General features: G+C 34.9%; 2 protein-coding genes across 9 annotated transcripts in view; one reads left to right on the top strand and one right to left on the bottom strand.

The window, feature by feature from the left end:
* FANCL (FA complementation group L) overlaps nt 1-12,312 on the top strand; it is a 73,166-nt gene extending 60,854 nt beyond the window's left edge. For all 5 annotated transcript variants that reach the window (XM_014591808.2, XM_027775978.1, XM_006159050.3 and 2 more), the window contains 7 exons: nt 4,220-4,370; nt 8,241-8,324; nt 8,613-8,658; nt 8,737-8,818; nt 10,040-10,156; nt 11,310-11,381; nt 12,178-12,312. In XM_014591808.2, coding sequence (XP_014447294.1) covers nt 4,220-4,370; nt 8,241-8,324; nt 8,613-8,658; nt 8,737-8,818; nt 10,040-10,156; nt 11,310-11,381; nt 12,178-12,213 — 588 coding nt within the window. In that variant the 3' untranslated portion in view covers nt 12,214-12,312. The remainder of the gene's footprint in view (nt 1-4,219; nt 4,371-8,240; nt 8,325-8,612; nt 8,659-8,736; nt 8,819-10,039; nt 10,157-11,309; nt 11,382-12,177) is intronic.
* VRK2 (VRK serine/threonine kinase 2) overlaps nt 1-18,512 on the bottom strand; it is a 165,836-nt gene that overhangs the window by 36,312 nt on the left and 111,012 nt on the right. For 2 of the 4 annotated variants that reach the window (XM_006159052.3, XM_006159051.3), the window contains one exon: nt 12,233-12,584. The exons of 1 other annotated variant lie outside the window; for it this stretch is intronic. In XM_006159052.3, the coding sequence (XP_006159114.1) occupies nt 12,270-12,584 (315 nt within the window). In that variant the 3' untranslated portion in view covers nt 12,233-12,269. Of the gene's footprint in view, nt 1-12,232; nt 12,585-14,284; nt 15,451-18,512 lie in introns of those variants that run through there. One more of the 4 variants, XM_014591807.2, reaches the window with a different exon arrangement.

The following is an 18,512-nucleotide window of genomic DNA, read 5'->3' as shown; positions in this document are numbered from 1 at the left end:
AAGATAAAACTTCCTGCCTATAGGTTCTAATTTTATAAAATGGATTTCACTTTTGCAAATTCATTATATACCCCCTCCCAGAAACAAATTTATTACAAAGATAGATACTATTTTAAACTAAATTAACAGTGAAAAAATAATTGAAATAAAGGGGTGATGAGAATGTCCTTAAGGACGCCTTTCTTCCTCTTCACAAGCTGAAAAGCCTGGATCTTGTAGAAGTATGACCAGTAACGTCGGGACAGTAAACAAGCCAGGCTGCTCATCATTGTTCTACCAGTGGTTCTCAGCTTGCCTTCACATTAGAATCAGTTGGCAGGCTTTTTAAGTCCCAATACCAAAAGCTGCTTTGTACCAAGATCAGTTGAAACGATGCAGCTGGGGGAACCAGCAGTTAGCGTAATGGCTATGTCGCTGGACTCCCACGTAGTCGACCGCGGTTTGTGTCCCGGACCTGGTGGCTTAAAACTCACGCCGGGCGCGTGTGCGGGCGTGCCCAAGATCCCGAGAGGAGCATGGAGGAAAAGGGATTGCGGCGTGACCATCCCCCCTGGGGGGTGATTTCTCGCTTTCTGTCTCTATGTCTCTGTCTGTCTGGCGAGCGCACACGCCCTACAGTGAAAATCTCTCAAAAAAAAAAAAAATAGAAAAGATGCAGCTGGGAGAAGAATCCATATATTAGTTATTAGCGTTTAAGTTCCTTAGGTGATTCCAATATGATTTGTATTGAAAATAAATTTCAGATAGTAATATTTCTGTGGTTTGTTATCCATATTCACAGTTGAAGGAAATGGTAACTCTTACTTAGAAGTTAGAGAATATATATATTTTTTGAAACCTGTCTTAGATTTTCTGGTTTAAGAATGTGTCAGATGTTGCAACTTGCTTTATATAGTGTGTTTTTTTCCTAGGAAGACATATTCATGTGTTGGTTTGAAGAAAGTTTTACATGTATTATTTACACACACACACACACACACATATAAAGATTTATATTAAAGAGTAGATAATCAAAAGAGAAACAGTTCAAAACTTAATCTAGAAAAAGCAACTTTGATTAACTTTTTCAATTATAAAAAATAGCACAAAATCTGTATGATTTACTTAATTTTGTTTTTTTTGGGGGGATGGCTTTTGCTATGGGGTGCGTGCGCTCACCAGAGAGAGGCAGAGAGACAGAAAACGAGAAATCACCCCCCAAAGGGGATGGCCACGCTGCAATCCCTTCTCCTTCTGTTCTCCTCTTGGGATCTTGGGCATGCATGCACACGTGCCCGGTGTGAGTTTCAAGCCACTGGGTCTGGGACACTAACCGCAGTTGACTACATGGGAGTCCAGTGACATAGCCATTATGCTAACTGCTGGTCCCAATATATTTGAGATTAATTTCTCCCCTTTTAGTATTTTACTATAAATTTTCAAACATGCAGAAACATTGGAAAAGTTTACGGTGAATACCCTTGTATCTGCACCTCAATTCCATAGTTAACATTTACTGTACTTGTTTTATCACATCTTTCCCTTTATTTGTTCCTCTTTTCTTCCATGGATTTGATTTTTAGTGATTTCCAAAGTAATTTGCATATTTAACTAGTGTTCATTTCTTTGTAAAATTTGAAAACAGTAAAATGCATAAATACAAAGGATATTGTCATTCCATTAAATGGCTACACTTGTGCAATTTGTACTTAAGGTGAACATTACTTTGACCCAGGGGCCTGTCCCTTCCCAGAAAATCCCCATTGTTGGGATTCCCCCCCACACACATCCCCCTCCCCCCGTGACTTAATTGTGCCTGTTCCAGACTCATGTAAATAGATGTACTGGTCTTGGAGGTAGGTTTATTTATCCAGCATGTTTTTTGACATTTATCTATGTTAAGACATCAGTAAAAGTAGTTCATTTCTTGTTATTCCTGAGTAGTATTCCCTTATTCCCTTACCTGAATATGCTGGGGTTTATTTATCCTCCCACCTATTGATGAATATGTGGACTGCTACCAGTTTTTGCTATTATGAATGTAGCTGGTAAGAGCATTCTTGTGTAAGTCTTTTTTACAGATATATCTCTTTACTTAGTGTAGAATTGCTAGGTCATAAAGTAGGAAAATAAGTCGTTTTCAAAGAAGCTGTGCTATTTTACATTCCTGTTGAAAGTATATGAGATTGCTTTCTCTACAATATTTTTATTTAAAAAAAATTTATTTATTCATTTATTTACTTTAATTTTTTACCAGAGACAGACACACACGCAGAGAGAGGGAGGAAGGGAAAGTGAGAAAGCAAACCACCAGGTCCAGGACTTGAACCGTGGTAGGCCACTTGGGAGTGTCCAGCACCTTAACCACCACACCACCTACTGATCCCCAATATTTCTATTTTAATGTTATCTGTTAATATTTGTGTTAACTTCTTGTTAATTTTCTTAATGTTATTATCTTATACATATTAACCATTATTCTAAAATTTTTCTTTGATTTATTTTTAATTTTATTTTGCACATTACACATTATTCAGAAAGGAAACTTGAAACAATAGCACAGTAGTTTTTGCTGAGATATGAGATTGGTTATCTCATAAAATGAAAAGTTCTCTGTCTTGATTTTTTTTTTTTTTTTCGATAATGAGTCATTAATATTGTCTAGTCTGGCCTCAAATACACGATCTTCCTGCCTCTGTCTCCTAAGTAGCTGGGATTTATGGGTGCACACCACTGCCACCTGCCTTCTAATTTTTGAAATTTTTTTGAGAAGTCACCTAGCAGAATACTTAAGACTTTGATTTTAACTTTGGTCATATCCTTCAGTATTTATGGTGCTAATATAGAATTTATGGTGATCTACAAAGACTACTTAATTGCTTGTTACTGCTTAGAAGTAATTTTTTAAAACAGGAAAATAAATTCGAAATAAGAACTTGCTTTTGTGTAGAGTTTAACAGTTGACTCCAGCTCAGTGAAACTGAGCTGGGAGTAAACTCTGACTGAAGTCATATACACTGGGGATGGTACAGAAATACTAGTTATGTGTTTAAGGAAGGGGCTCCCGTGTTTTCATCTTACCAAGGTGTATCAGATTTTTGCATTGTTGGTTTGTGTCACTTATTGTGGATTAATATATTTGTGGTATTTTCAGTGATTTTATGTTTTTTTTAAATTAGAAACAATAAAACCCTATTTTAAAAAATGAATTTTGATTGCTTTTTCTACCAAAAGTATTTAGTAAATAGCTGAATCTTCTAAATATATCACATTAATTTTTGAGAAACTCCTGTGCTTAAAGTAAAACTACAAATTGATTTTTTTAAATAATGGCTTTATTTATTAGTGAAAATATATTTAAGCTAAGTCCCATAAAGTATTAATGTCTGAATTCAGAGACTGGCTGAAAGGTCAGTGTGGAAAAAAAATCATAATTTGTTTGAATTTTCTTTTGTGTGGGTGAGTGAATACTTTGTGTTTGAATTCTTACAAAGATACATAAAACCTTTTCATAGTCTTTGCCTAATTATGTCTGCGAAATTATTTATTAATGCTACTTAAAGGCAATTTAATCAAATTTTAAACAACTCTGTTTAACTAGACAACTGCTGTGAAAATAAAGATTACTTTCATACTACAATTGTATAGACACTAGGACTAATATAAATTACAGGACTTAAGAAAGTTCAGAATATATATCATCTTTTTTCTTTTTTTTTCCCAAGAGGTTTTTGCTATAGGGTGCGCTTGCCAGAAAGAGAGAGAGCGAGCGAGAAATCACCCCCCCTCCCCCGAGGGGTTGGCTACGCTGCAATCCTTTCTCCATTCTCCTCTTGGGATCTTGGACACACACGCACATGCGCCCGGTGTGAGTTTAAGCCACCGGGTCTGGGACTCGAACCGCGGTTGACTACATGGGAGTCCAGAGACATAGCCATTACACTAACTGCTGGTCCCTGCATATATATCATCTTGAATTAGTAATTACATGTTGTGTAACATGTAACAAGGAAGGCATTTTTCCTGGATAGGATGTACAGGCTCGTGACATCAAGATGGAATACTGTTAGTGCTAAAGGAGGTAAGGAGACGAGAAGCAGGGACAGATGATTCTTGTTTATTGGCGTCTACTTTCTATCTGAAATGAAGCAGAGCTTAAAATGTCTAAATTTAGTATATTTTAAGTGAAAATTATCTGCTATTGCTAGAGTGCCATATAACTTAACTTTCATCTTTTCAGAGCTCCTTAACAAGCATTCACAGTCAGTTTTTGGCAGCATTAGAATCACTGAAGACCTTCTGGGACATTATGGATGAAATTGATGAGAAGACCTGGGTGCTTGAGCCAGAAAAACCAACACGGAGTGCGACAGCTCGCAGAATTGCATTAGGTAGGAAAAAAGATTAGCTTTTTTTTCCCCCTTAAGGTGTTTTTCATTTTATATTACTTAGGAAATTGAATCTAAAGATGACAGTTGAACTCTTAGATGAGACTTATTTTTATGAAGTCAGCTATTAAAACTTTGGGATGAACTATTTCTTCTGTTACTTCATATTTAAATGTAAATATTTTAGTTGAAAAAGGCAAGTACTGAGGTGTTTCATTATAAAAGGTGATGATTCAATGGAAGTAATATTCCAAGACAGTGTTTAATTAGCTTTTAATTAGCACAGAATTTGTGGAACAGGTTATTAAAACTATTGTTACTTAGAAAGAAAAAAAAAAAACCTGTTAGAAATAATGAAGTCTTTATTTGTGAAACTTAGATTGGTGTGACCAGATTTGGGAATAGTTTTTGACAAAAATACAGAGGGGAATAAAAGAACTTAATGTGACCTCACCATTAAAAGTAAATAGAAAGCCTAAAGTAAGTGAATATATTTTATATATTTTCTTTATAATTTTAAGACGATATGGTATAACCATAAATATCATGTTACAATATCATCAGATTCTCTTGACTATAAAATAATTATGTATTTTCATTATGAGCAAGTAAAGCATAAAGTCAATTTTAGAATTTAGCCTTTCCTCAGATTTTAGATATCTTAGAATACAAGGGGTCTTCAAAAAGGTCATGGAAAATATGGATTATAAAAAACCTATGTACGTATTTCAATTTTTTTTGCACCAAAATAAACATACTTTTATTCTATTTCTTCACAAACTTTTTAAGTCCTCTTGTATTTGAGTTTACATTAAATACAATAGCTGGTTGTAAGATACCCATTCATCTCTTCCTTTCTTTTTTACCTCATCTAAATAGACATGTTATTTAAGGGGATATTTCTGAAGGATATTTTGAAATTTTGATGTGAATCAAGTCCAAATCAGTGCACAATTTAAATACTTTATACCCAGATATAATACAGGTATTGGGTCAGAGGAATGTGGTATGTTGTTATAAGAAAGTATAATTGTGTAGCAGTTACACAGATGGTATAATAACTAATCCAGTTTGAAAAAATCTAACAGTATAATAACTGAGTTACAGCATTTTTTTAAGAGGTTTTTGCCTTAGGACATGTACACTTCCTAGAGACAGTGAGGCAGAGACAGTGAGAGACATGTACACTTTCAGGAGAGAGAGGGGGACAAAGATGGTGAGAGGGAAAGCAAGAAATCATCCCTGATGGGGGATGGCCATGCTGCCATCTCTCTTACTTCATTCTCCTCCCAGGATCTTGGGCATGCACGCACATGTGCCCAGCGTGAATTTCAAGCCACCAGGTCTGAGGCTAGACCACAATTGGCTATGTGGGAGTCAAGTGACATAACCACTATGCCATATGTGAGCCCCCAATAGTAGCATATTTTTGAACAAGTAGATATTAAAAATAAAAATATTTTCTTCAAAGAAATTAATTTATTATCTTTCTGGCCCCATTAAAATAATTATTCTCATCACGTTAGTGATTAAATATACTTCTTTTAAAAGATTTATTTATTTATTTTTATTATACAGGGGAAACAGAGGGAATTTTTTAAGAGAGGCACTCTCAACAGGATTTTGATGCTGCAGTCCTCCCCGAGTCTGGCAAATCAGCCAGGATCATGGGTGCACCAAGCATTGAATATATTTTTTATCATATTTCTCATTGTTTAGCATAAACACACTGGTTTTTATTCATTCTCTTTACCTTTTAGCTTCTTTTTTTTTCTCTTTTATATAATGTATATTGAATTGTCACCTTAGGACCAAATTTTAAACATATAGATGGAAAGATTAGTATATAGCCATTAAATGAAATTATTTTTTGAAGCTATTGGTAGATAATAAGGCCGATAAGAAAACTACATTCACATAGTAAAGAATGTGTTAACAAATATGATTATAACTTGTTATTATTTCTCTCATTAAATGACTACCATAATTTTTTTAAACTCTGACCTCCTTTTGTTGTATTTGTAATAATTGTGTTTATATGGTTGTCAACCTTAGCAAAAGGTTTCCTCTCTATATAGAGAATGTATTGATATTTTTACAATGAAAATGAAATTCAGATCTTATACAAGTACACAAAATTGCTCCAAAAATATAGCAGTGAACTTTCTGAAACTTGTACTAAAAACTGATTAAAGTCTAGTTCCAAGTAGAAATAGCTTTTTCTTTTTTTTTAAGAGAGATTTTTTTTGCTTAGGGCACTTGTGCTCCATGGAGGCGAAAAATCTTACCCACAGGGGGGATGGCCACATCTCAGTCCCTTCTCCAATTCTCCTCTTGGGATTTTTAGCACCCATGCCTATGTGCCTGGTGTGCATTTTAAGCTGCCGGGTCTGGGACTCAAACCACAGCTGACTACATGGGAGTCCAATGATGTAACCATTACTCCATCTGCTGATCCCAGTCATGACATGTATTTCTATGCAAAATTTAGTCACAACAAATCAATAGATGATTTGTTGACTTTGTTATTAAATAAACAATTTCTAGTTTAGCATGAATGGAATCCTTTGTTAAAGAACAGCTTCACATTTAGCAAAAGATTTCAGAGAATTTACTAAGAGTTGTCTTCTTTTTCCTTCAAAGTCTTGCCATATTGCAGTCAATCTTGGCTCAGCTCCCCAGGTAGCTGAGATCACTGGTGCATACCACCACATCTGGTCTTTCACACAGGGTCTCACTGCACTGCCTGAGTAGGCTGTGAGCTCCTGATCTTCCTGCGTCTCTCTCTTGAGTAGCTGGGACTATAGGTGCATACCACTGTGCCCAGATTTTTAGGGTGGGTTAGGAATTGAATCTGCCCTTGCCCTCTTGTCATCTAAGTCTGTTGAGTAGCAGTGTCAACCAGCAGTGCTATTGCAGCTGGGCAGAAATTTGAATGTAACCATTTACCTTATTTCTAGTCCTTTTACATTCCACTATTACTTCTATGAATTTTTTTTTCATGAAAAGCATGTAAAATAATTTTGATCACTACTGCATAAACTTGTGACTTGTGATACTGATATGGACTCTGCAAGGAATTTTGTTGCCTTTTCTTTCCATTTTTAAAATTTCTGTAAGTGCCTAACCAAATGCTGTTCTGCTTCTGTAAATTGTTTATAATCCTGAGAAAGTGCTATATCACTATCACCCTGATCAATTTCCTGTAAGGACTGAGCCCAGCAGCTGCATCCCACGGATAGTAAGATCGCCCAAACCAGTCCAACCAGACGCTCCCATGTGTGAGCGACTAGGCCCAGCAGGTACAGACCACACATAACAAGATCAGTGCAAGTCAGTTCAAATTGAACTGTTCCCTTCGCGAAGCCCCTCTCTCCCTCTCTGCTACAGGAGCCCTTATAAGCCTGCTGCCATGCTTGTTCAGGACCCAGAGCTTGGAGTGTGAACTCCTGCAGGTCGGCTGGCAGTGCATCCGAGTTCTCCTACTCTCTGAGTTGCACTTGGTTTCTTAGCAGTCTGTTTCTACATCAATATTTTTTACATTAGAACCCTTTCTCAGTCCATAGAAAGTTTTTATTCAAATTTGATTAGAATTACAATCCCAATCTAATTCATTTATGAATTGGTTCTATTTTTCTAACCTTGGGATTTCTGAATCTTTAGTGATAATTATAATTTAAAAATTATTTATTTTGGCTAAACTGTAACATATATTATAGTGGTATATTTATTACCGTTATTAAAAAACTATGAGCCATTTGATTAATTTTTCTTTGGGTAAACAAACAGCCAGAGCAACGTACCATTATTTTTTGTTGGGCTTCTTTCATGAACTGTTCTACTTCTAAAAACTTGAATTTTCTTTCATTTTAGGGAGTAATGCTTCCATAAATATAGATGTAGACCCCAGGCATCCTACTATGCTCCCTGAATGCTGTTTTCTTGGAGCTGACCATGGTAGGAGATTTCAGATTTAAATGTTTTTAAAACAGAATCATAAAATTCTTGTCTACCACTGTTAAAATATTATTCCAAAATATTAATAAGTTAATAGTAGTTATTTTAAATTATAAATAGTTCACCATTCTGAACTGTATACTCTTGTTTTTTCCTAACATACTATGTGTTTTAGGTTTTCTAATCAGGTAATTAAGAAACAGACAAAAACCAAATATGGCTTTACAAAATGAGAGAAGCAAACACTAACGTATTAAACTCTGTTTTCTTTTGTTTTAATATCCAAAGTGGTAAAACCCCTGGGAATAAAGCTGAGCAGGAACATACATTTGTGGTATGTATCTTGGCAATATAATTGATACTTTTCTATGATTTTACAAATTCAACAGCAGAAATTTTTTCATGCTTTCAGGGATCCAGAAAATAGTTTGTTACAAAATCTGAAAGATGTTTTAGAAATTGATTTTCCAGCTCGTGCTATCCTGAAAAAATCTGTAAGTTTTATTAATATGTTGACATTCCAAACCATATTGCATAATGAAATTTAAAGTTTCTCTAAAAAAAACCCTGAAAAGGAGAAAGCTGTAAAAATGTATAACACAGACTTAGGAACTGCAAGTGTTACATGAAAGAACTTGTCAACCCTTGACTGGATGTTACAAATGGTCCTCAGCAGTAAAGTGGTTGAGAGATAACATTTAAGATTAAAGGGGGCCAGCAGGTGGCATGGTGGGTCGGTGCTAGAGCCCACATGGCCAGATGCATGGTTTGAATCCAGACCCAAGGCTTGAAAAACATACTCTGGGCACAAGTTCATGCCTGCCTGCCCAAAATCCCCAAAGGAGACTGGAGAAGGGATTGCAGCGTGGCCATCCCCCGGGGGGAGGGGCGTGTGTGTGTGTGTGTGTGTGTGTGTGTGTGTGATTTTCTCACTTTCTCTCTCTCTCTGGCAAGCGTGTAGCCTTATAGGAACAAACTAAAATAAGGGGGAGGGGGCATGACGCAGAGGTCCTAAGGAGCTAATGAACTATTCAGATTTTCTATACTGTCTGCTTCTTGATGACCAAAATAAGGTCCTAATTAGCTTGGTATAAGTCTTTTTAAAGAGACTTTTTCAGAATCAAATAGATTACTATATTTGCAAAACTTAATGAACTTAGAATTGATTTTTCTTCTTGGAATTGATTTTTTTAAAAATAATTATTTAATTTTACTTATCATTATTTTTTAGTTTGCTACATAGCTTATGGGCTCACGAGAGAGAAAGCGAGTGAGCAAGCAAGTCTCAAGGCCTGGGACTCAAACTGTGGTCGACCATGTGGGGACTCCAGTATCCTGACCACCATGTTACTTGCTGGTCTGGCTTAGAATTGATTTTGACAAAGATGCTAAGATTGTATTATGCTAAGTCATGGCAATGTTTTTTCTTTTAGTTTCAGGATGACTAGCTAATGCCAGTTCCTATCTTTACATATTAACAGGGACATTCTGTTGATGTGATATGGGAAAGCCTAAACATCTTGCCAGTCAAAACTGGAATTTTAAAATACATTTGAGTGAAAAAGGGAACACTGACAAATGGCTTTACCTAGTGTTAGTGATGGGATTTTTTTATAACAGAGTTATCTTTATAAACTATATTCATAAATGTTCAATATTGTTTACAGTTCATTCTTCCTTTTATGTTTTAAACACATATTTTTGTTCTCTTGAAGGATTTTACTATGGATTGTGGAATTTGTTATGCCTATCAACTTGATGGTGCCATTCCTGATCAAGTGTGTGATAATGTCCAGTGTGGACAACCATTCCATCAAATATGCTTATATGAGGTAAAAACTAGAAATAGCAGGACTTTCTGTAGCTTAAACTGCATGGGAAGTGTGCATATTTGAAATACAGAGAGTCTAAAATCTATTAACAGTAATCTCTTACCATTTACTCCTTTACCAGTTTCAAATACTCATGTGCTACATTTCTTCATTATTATTATCGAGTGACGACATAAAGCACTCAAAGAGTGGGGAAATCTCTCCAGAATATATCATGGACTAGTTTATTGACACTCCAGAAATGAAACTGATGGTTCATTGGGGTCATTCATAAATATATCATGTTTGCAAACTCAAATTCATACAAATAATAAGGGTGGTGGTGGCAACAGGAAATGAAAGAGAACTAGCATTTATGTAGTTCCTATTACTGTTCAGGTTATATTTAGGTATGGAATAAATGGAATTATCCTGCTTTTCATATTCAGAAGAATACTGTGATCTACACTTGTCAGAGCACTTCAGGAAATATTTTATTTACTATTTTCAGTCTTCTCTGAGACTGTCTTTAGTTACTCTTTGTGGCATTCATCTAAAGGCACAGTTCATGTATGATTAACTGTCTATTGTCTATGCACAAAGTACTTTTCAGTTGTATATGTTTCTAATGTCACTTCTTGAAAGATTAGAGATAGAGCAGTTAGTGTATCTTTAGGGAGTCAATTTACTTCATATGAAATCATAAAATACTAGGTCTAATTACAGAAATACTGTGAGGGACCATGTGGTTTCTTTTGTAATAGTGAGCATTAATTTAATTTCTAAAAATTGCCTTATGCTTGTAATTGGTAGATTGAGAATTAACCCACTGTTGAATAAGACCTATATTTTCCAAAAGTATCTTTTACATCAGGAATTCCTAATTTGTGATTAATAGATTTAAGGAAGGTTTATGAACTCTGGGAACTTTTGTGTATGCCTTACTTTTGTGTCTGTCTATTTTGGGGGCAGAGAAAGTACATAATTGTCATCAAATCCTTAAAGGTGCCCACCATTTGGTTATAAACCAGTGGCTTACTAAACACCTCAAATTCCATGTTCATTTCCCCTTGTTATTCACAATATGATTAGTCTGGTATTGGCTCAGAAAACAAGAAATATTTGGAGTATCTGTACTTTAAAATCATGCTGACACCATCTTTTTTATCTTCAGTGGTTGAGAGGACTACTCACAAGTAGACAGAGTTTTAACATCTTATTTGGTGAATGTCCATATTGTAGTAAGGTAAGCACTTAATAGTAAGGTAACTATTAATCACATTTTATAAAACACTGTACTAAGCGCTAGGAACATTTTGAGAGATCTATATAGTACATAAACTCATTTAAAACTAAAATTTTTGAAACATGTTATTCTCTATATTTAAAAAAAGCAAGTTTCTATAAAATGTCCATATAACAACTTTTTTTTAATCAGCCAGATGGCAATAAATTGCTATCAGTTTAAGTAGTCACAGATATATTTATCAAAATATTGGGTCATCAGATACATCATGACTTGTTTGATGACCCAATATATTGAATGAATTTGGACAAAATACTAAAATCACTGACCTTTGTGAACACACAGAAAGTTTGCAAAAGATGGTAAAAGAATGATTATTTCTTTCATTTGGTAAATTACAAAAAAAAAGTGTAACTTTGTAGTAGCATTGAAGTATAAAATATATTTTTAGAACAGTTCCAGCTCAGGAAGCTACAACCAACATTGGAACTGAAAAATAGAGGCCCCTCCCCTCCCCAAGACTCACTTTTGTTCATCTTCCACCGATCTATTAGTCCTAATGATGTAATTGTCTTTCAGTTCAATATTTAGTTCATTCTTGAGCTTTTGTTCATAGGTTGCTTCAATAGCATTTTAATTTTTTGATGAATAATACTTTTCTAGATTTCTTGGGTAATTAGAAACGTCAGAAAACTATTTTCTAAATTGTACCATGGTAAAACATTTAATATTAAGGAATTTTATTTTTAGTGCTCAAATTTTGTTAAAATAGCTTTTTCTTTTTTTTTTTTTTAAGCCAATTACCTTGAAAATGTCTGGAAAGAAACCCTAAAAGAAGAATGCAACATGTCTGTGAAGAGCTAGAAACTTTATCAAAAGGAAATGCCTTCAGAGAAAATATAAAGCAAGATATACCAATATCAAAAGGAAAAGTATGGTGAAGCTGTAATAGTACAAATCTGTGTTTGTCTCTTCACTAAATGTAAACTGGGATGGCCACAGTCCTGTAGACCTTTCTAAGTCTGTGACCTCCTTTTTAATAGTGGAAGTAGATATATACCAAGGTGAAGATTGTGACTTGTTGAATAAATCTGGACTGGTAAAACCACCATGGGGTTCAGAAAATGAATTTGGCAAACTGTTTTCTTCAGTCAGATGTTCCTGAGACTTGTGATATTTGTGTCTTCTTCTTCCACAACTTTCCTACGGAAAAAATACATAGTTCATTGAATTGGGTTATTCAAGTATTTATTTTGTGTACTCCTAAGGTGGCGACCAAAAAATTACTTCTCAGGAAAAATACTTATTGGCATCTGGTTGGGGTGGTTTTTTTAAACCACAAATGTAGCCCATCTTGTCAGTAATATATAGTCTAAAAATAGTCGGTTGTTAGAAAAGTCATGATGTATTTTTTGTTTTTCTGTGCCAAAATGCATCATGATTTTTTCTTGACAGCCCAATAGGAGAGAATATGAACTTTGAAAACAAAAAAATGGGGCTTATTGTGCCAGGACAGTCCTAATTAGAAAAACTTTTGGCCATTAATGATTCTCAGTTTTTTTTTATACAAGTTAAACTTGATTGCACATTAGAATCAACTGAGAAGCAATGAAAAATTCCACCACTTAGACTTCTGGTCATGTGTATAAAAGCACAAAATACAAATACAAAGCAATATTTTTTTTGGAAAGTCATGATGTGTTCTGATGTTTGAACAACCTAATAATTATACAAACTATAAAGAGACTTCAAAAAGCCCATGAAAAATGCATATTATAAAATCCCATCAATTTCAAAATGTTTTCACCAAAGTAAACCTATAGTTAATTCCATAAACTTTTTGAAGTCCCCTTTGTAAGAACTATTAGGCATCTAAAGCATATAAGGCTATGATAACTTGAAGAAAGGGTGATAACCCAGACCAAAAGAAATGCCACAACTTAAAGATAGTTTCACCAGAATAAAAAAGCCTAAACAGGAGTCACAACATGATCAAGTTGAACTGATAATAAATTAACTGCCAGAATAAAACTCAGTTGTTTTTTTTTTTTAAAGAAAGGAATACAGTAAAATAAGGACTCTAAACTCTATCACATCCATAATGTTCAGCGCACAATAAAACTTTTTTACACACTGAAACATAGGAACATGTGACTCATCACCAAGATAAAGAACAGAAGCAGATTCAGATAATCCAGATGGTAGAATTATCAAACAAGGACTATAAAGCATAGCATAAATATATTCAAGGACTTCTGGAGCTGGAAAAAAAAAAAAAACCCAAAAAAACAAATACAGTGAAAAACCTGGCAACTTTTAACTGCTGATTTCACTGACATTCTTATAGGTTGTCCAGAATGTCATGACGCATTCTTACATAGAAAAGCAGAAAAATACATCATGACTTTCCTGACAACAAATATTTCAATATAGATGTATTTGGACCTTAGAGAAGAGGGATTAAGGTATTAAATTGATTAAGTCGTAGCTGAAAACTTTTCCAATTAAATGACAAATCGTAGATAAAAGAAGCACAATGAATCCAAAGCATAATAAACAGCCAGCCATCCCTGGAAAACCAAAGATAAAGAGCAAATCTTAAAAACAACCATAAGAGATACAGTAAATTTCTCCCCTATCCATGGTTTGGCTTTCCCAGTCTGAATTAAGTTTTTGGAGCTAGCAGATGGCATAGTGGTTATGTCGCTGGACTTCCGCATGGTCAACCGTAGTTCGAGTCCTGGACTGGTGGCTTGAAACTCAAGCTGAGTGCATGTGTGTGCATGCCCAAGAGGAGAATGGAGAAAGGATTTGAGAAGAGAAGGGAATGTCATGTGGCTACCACTCTGGAGGATGATTTCTCACCTCCTCTGTCTCTTTCTTTCTAGCGAGTGCACGTACCCTACAACAAAAATCTATCAAAAACATTTTTAAAAATAGATGAAAAAAAAAGTCTCAATTTGATCATCTAAGTTTCCATCTCAAGAAACTAGAAAAAGAAACAAGTATGCAAGGTGGTAGATTGTTCGTTTGTGATGTAATCCATAATGTAAACATATCAAACATCTTGTACCCCATAAATATATAATATACGCAGCTACAGAAAGGAAAGAAAATCAGAGCATAAGTCAATGTAATTGACAACAACAACAAAAAAAATACAGAAGAATCAACCAACCAGAAGCTGGTTCTTGAAACACCCAATAAAATTGGTAAATTTCTAGGCAAGACTGACAGGGATAAAATAAATACCAACTATCACTACAGACCTCACAGACATTTAAGGGAATACGATGAACAATTCTACCAACAAATATCTGACAGTTTAGGTGAATTAGACCAATTGCTAGAAAATTACAAATTACCGAAACAGACTTTAAGAGGAAATAGATCAGGGGTTGATAAATTGGCCCATGGATTAAATCCACCCTACCCCTTGTTTATGTAGAGCCCGTCAACTAAGAATGGTTTTTACATTTTTAAATGGTTGGAAAAATAATTTGTGAGAAATGAAATTATAGACAATTCAAATTTCAGTGTTAATAAAACTTTGCTGGAAGTTAGCTGTACTCATGGATTCATGTTGTGTATAGATACTTTACAATATAAGAGTTATATATGACCTGGAAAATCTAAACTTTTAATATCTGTCTCTCTATAGAAAAGTTTGCTCATTCTTGAAACAAATAATCTGAATAGTTTTGGTAAGAAACTGAATTCGTATTTAAAGAAATCTCCATGTTCAAATAGTTTCACTGCAGAATTCTACAAAACACTTAAATAGAAATATCCCCAGTTCTATATTCTCTTCCAGAAATTAAGAGGAGGAAGGCTTCTCAACTCATTTTATGGAGCAGGCATTCCAGATACCAAAACCAGCGTAGACAGTAGAATAAAAAGAAAACTATAGACAGTAGCTCTTTTGAACACATAAACAAAAATCCTCACTATAATACTAGCAAATTGAATCTAGCAATATATAGAATAATGCATCATGACCAAGCGGGGTTGATTTGAGGAATGTAAGACAAGTTCAACACGAATCAGTGTCACCCACCATGGTAACAGTCTGAAGAAGAAAAAAAAAAACCATTATTTTATTAATTGATAGGAGAAGCAGCATTTAACAATATTCAACACTCATTTATAATAAAAACTTTCTGTACACTAGAAATGGAGGGAACTTTCCTCAACCTGGTAAGGAACATCGACCAAGACCTCCATTGCTGACATGCAAACTGATGAAAAGCCCCAAATGCGAAACAAGCCTAATGTTCTTAAACAGTACATCCATACTTCAGAATACTATTTAGCAATAAAAAGAAAGAACTAACATTCCAAACTTGATGGATCTCATGGAGCATTATGGTGAATGACATAACTCAATGTCAACAGGTTACATTCTGTATAATTCAACTTACATGACAGGATCAGGATGACAAAATTACTGTGATAGAGAACAAATGTTTTACAGGGTTTAGGAGTAGGAAGGTGGTGTCACCATAAAGCAGTATGAGGGATTTCTTTGTGGTGATGGAACAGTTCTGCAGAATAATTGTAGTAATTACTCAGTACATGTAGTAAAATTTCTTAACATGTAAGCATGAGTATTTATAAAAACAATATATGAAAATTAGGTCTATTTTATAGTATACCAATGTCAATTTCCTGGTTTTCAAAATTCTAAGTATGTAAAATGTTTTTATTGGGGGAAGGTAGGTAAAGGTACATGGGAGCTGTTTAGTCTGTATTATGTTTGCAATTTTCAAATCTAGAAGTTAAAAAAAAAGATGCAGAAATAGAGATTGAGCTCTTTCCCCACCGAAAAAATGTAAAGGTAAAATGAAAATATTTGCAGATAGACAAGAAGTGAGAGAATTAGCTTCAAGGAAATTATAATAAATGTTACAGGAATTTCTTTAGGGCTAAATTGGAAAAAAAAATACCAAATGTAAATTCAGATTTATCAAAGGTGTGAAGAATTCCAATAACTGTGATATGCTAGTTTTTTTTTCCATTCTTAATTTCTTTGTAAGAAACTGACTGTAAAGCAACAATCATAATATCAGTTATAAAATTTACTACACATGGGGAACCAGCAGTTAGCGTAATGGCTATGTCACTGGACTCCCACGTAGTCGACCGCGGTTCGTGTCCCGGACCCGGTGGCTTAAAACTCACGCCGGGCGCATGTGCGTGCGTGCCCAAGATCCCGAGAGGAGAATGGAGGAGAAGGGATTGCGGCGTGACCATCCCCCCGGGGGGTGATTTCTTGCTTTCTGTCTCTATGTCTCTCTCTGTCTCTCTGGCGAGTGCACGCGCCCTACAGTGAAAATCTCTCAAAAAAACAAAAAAAAATTTACTACGCATGTAACAATAGTCCAAAGGGTTGGGTGGTAAATGGAAGCATATTTTAGAAAGGTTCTGATGTTACATGTAAAGTGCTATTTAAGTCAAGGTTGGCTGTGATACGATTAAGTTACAGGTATTCACTAATTTCTAGAGCTGTGCTTTATAATGTCACTTGAGTATTTTTCTGAGTTGAGATATGTTAGTATAAAATAGATACCAGATCTTGAAGACTTTATTTGAAAAAACAATGTTAAATATCTCAATAACTTTTCTAATGATTACATCTTAGATATTGGCTTAATTAGTATATATTGTTAAAATAAAATTTTACATTTTCCTTTTTCCTCTTTAAGATGTGGACACTAGAATATTTAACATTACATATTAGGCTAATATTTTATTTTTATTAGATACGATTGCTCTAGGGCAGGGATTCACAGACTTTCTCTGTGAAAGAACTTATGGCAAATTTTTTAGGCTTTTTGAGTGATATAGTCTCAGTTGCAATTACTCAGCTCTGCCACCATAATGCAAAAGTAGTCACAGACAATATGTTAAGAAAAACAGTATGGCTATTTTCCAGTAAAACTATTTACAAAAAGAGGTGGTTGGCTAAATAGACCCATAGGTCATAGTTTGCTGACCCCTGTTCTACAGTAACCACTAAATAAACACAAAACCAAAGAAATATAATTTTGAAAGCCAAAAAAAGACAGAAAAAAGTCTCAGTTGGTTCAAAATAAAGCAGTGGAAGTAAAAAGTAACAAAGAAGAAATGGTGTAAAAACAGTAAGATTGCATACTGAACCCAACTGTATCAGCAGTTATATTAAACAGAAATGAAGCAAGTCACTGTAGTATTTGTAAGATTTTCTAAAGAAGCAAGACTGTTGTGTGCTGTTTACAAAAGCATGCAAAAACACGGATCAAGTTAACATAAAAGAATGGAAAAGGATACACCATGTAAACACTAATTTATTGGACGACTAGAATAACATTAAATCAAGCAGATTTTGGAAAGATGTCTCACAATGATAAACATGTAAGTTCACCAAAAAGACAAAATAGTCTCAAATCTGTATTCACCTAATAAGAGAGCATCAAAATCCATGAAGCAGAACTATAAAACTCATGACTCTGAAAACAAAAATATCCACAGTTACTATGAGAAAAGAAAATTATTAAATGATATCTCTCATCAATGTAGTTTTTTTTTTTTTTTTTTTAAAGAGGTTTCTGCTGTAGGGCACATGTGCTAGCCAGAAAGACAGAGACAGAGAGATAGAAAGTGAGAAATCACCCCCCAGGGGGGATGGCACGCCAAAATCCTTTCTTCTCCATTCTCTTCTCGGGATCTTGGGCATACACGCGCCTGGCATGAGTTTAAGCCACCAGGTCTGGGAATCGAACCGTGGGTTGGCTACATGGGAGTTCAGCGACATAGCCATTATGCTAACTGCTGCTCCCATCAACAGTGTAGTTTTAAAAAATCCTCAATGAAATTGAGGGACTGGCGGATGGTACAATGGTTACATAGCTGGATTCCCACATAGTTGACCGTGGCTTGAGTCCCAGACTGGTGGCTTAAAACTCATGCTGTGCATATGTTCATACATGCCCCAAATCCTGAGAATGGAACAGAAGAGATTGTGGCATGGCTATGACCCCGGTGTGTGTGTGTGTGAGAGAGATTTCTCCTTTTCTGTCTCTCTGGTGAGCACATGCACCCTATAGCAAAAATCTCTCTTTTAAAGAAAAAAAAAATTGAAATTGAAATTCA

Source organism: Tupaia chinensis, unplaced genomic scaffold (genome assembly GCF_000334495.1).
Source record: "Tupaia chinensis unplaced genomic scaffold, TupChi_1.0 Scaffold000622_1, whole genome shotgun sequence".
Taxonomy (NCBI): domain Eukaryota; kingdom Metazoa; phylum Chordata; class Mammalia; order Scandentia; family Tupaiidae; genus Tupaia; species Tupaia belangeri.
The sequence above is the reverse complement of the archived record's forward strand: the minus strand, read 5'-3'. Positions and strand labels throughout refer to the sequence as shown.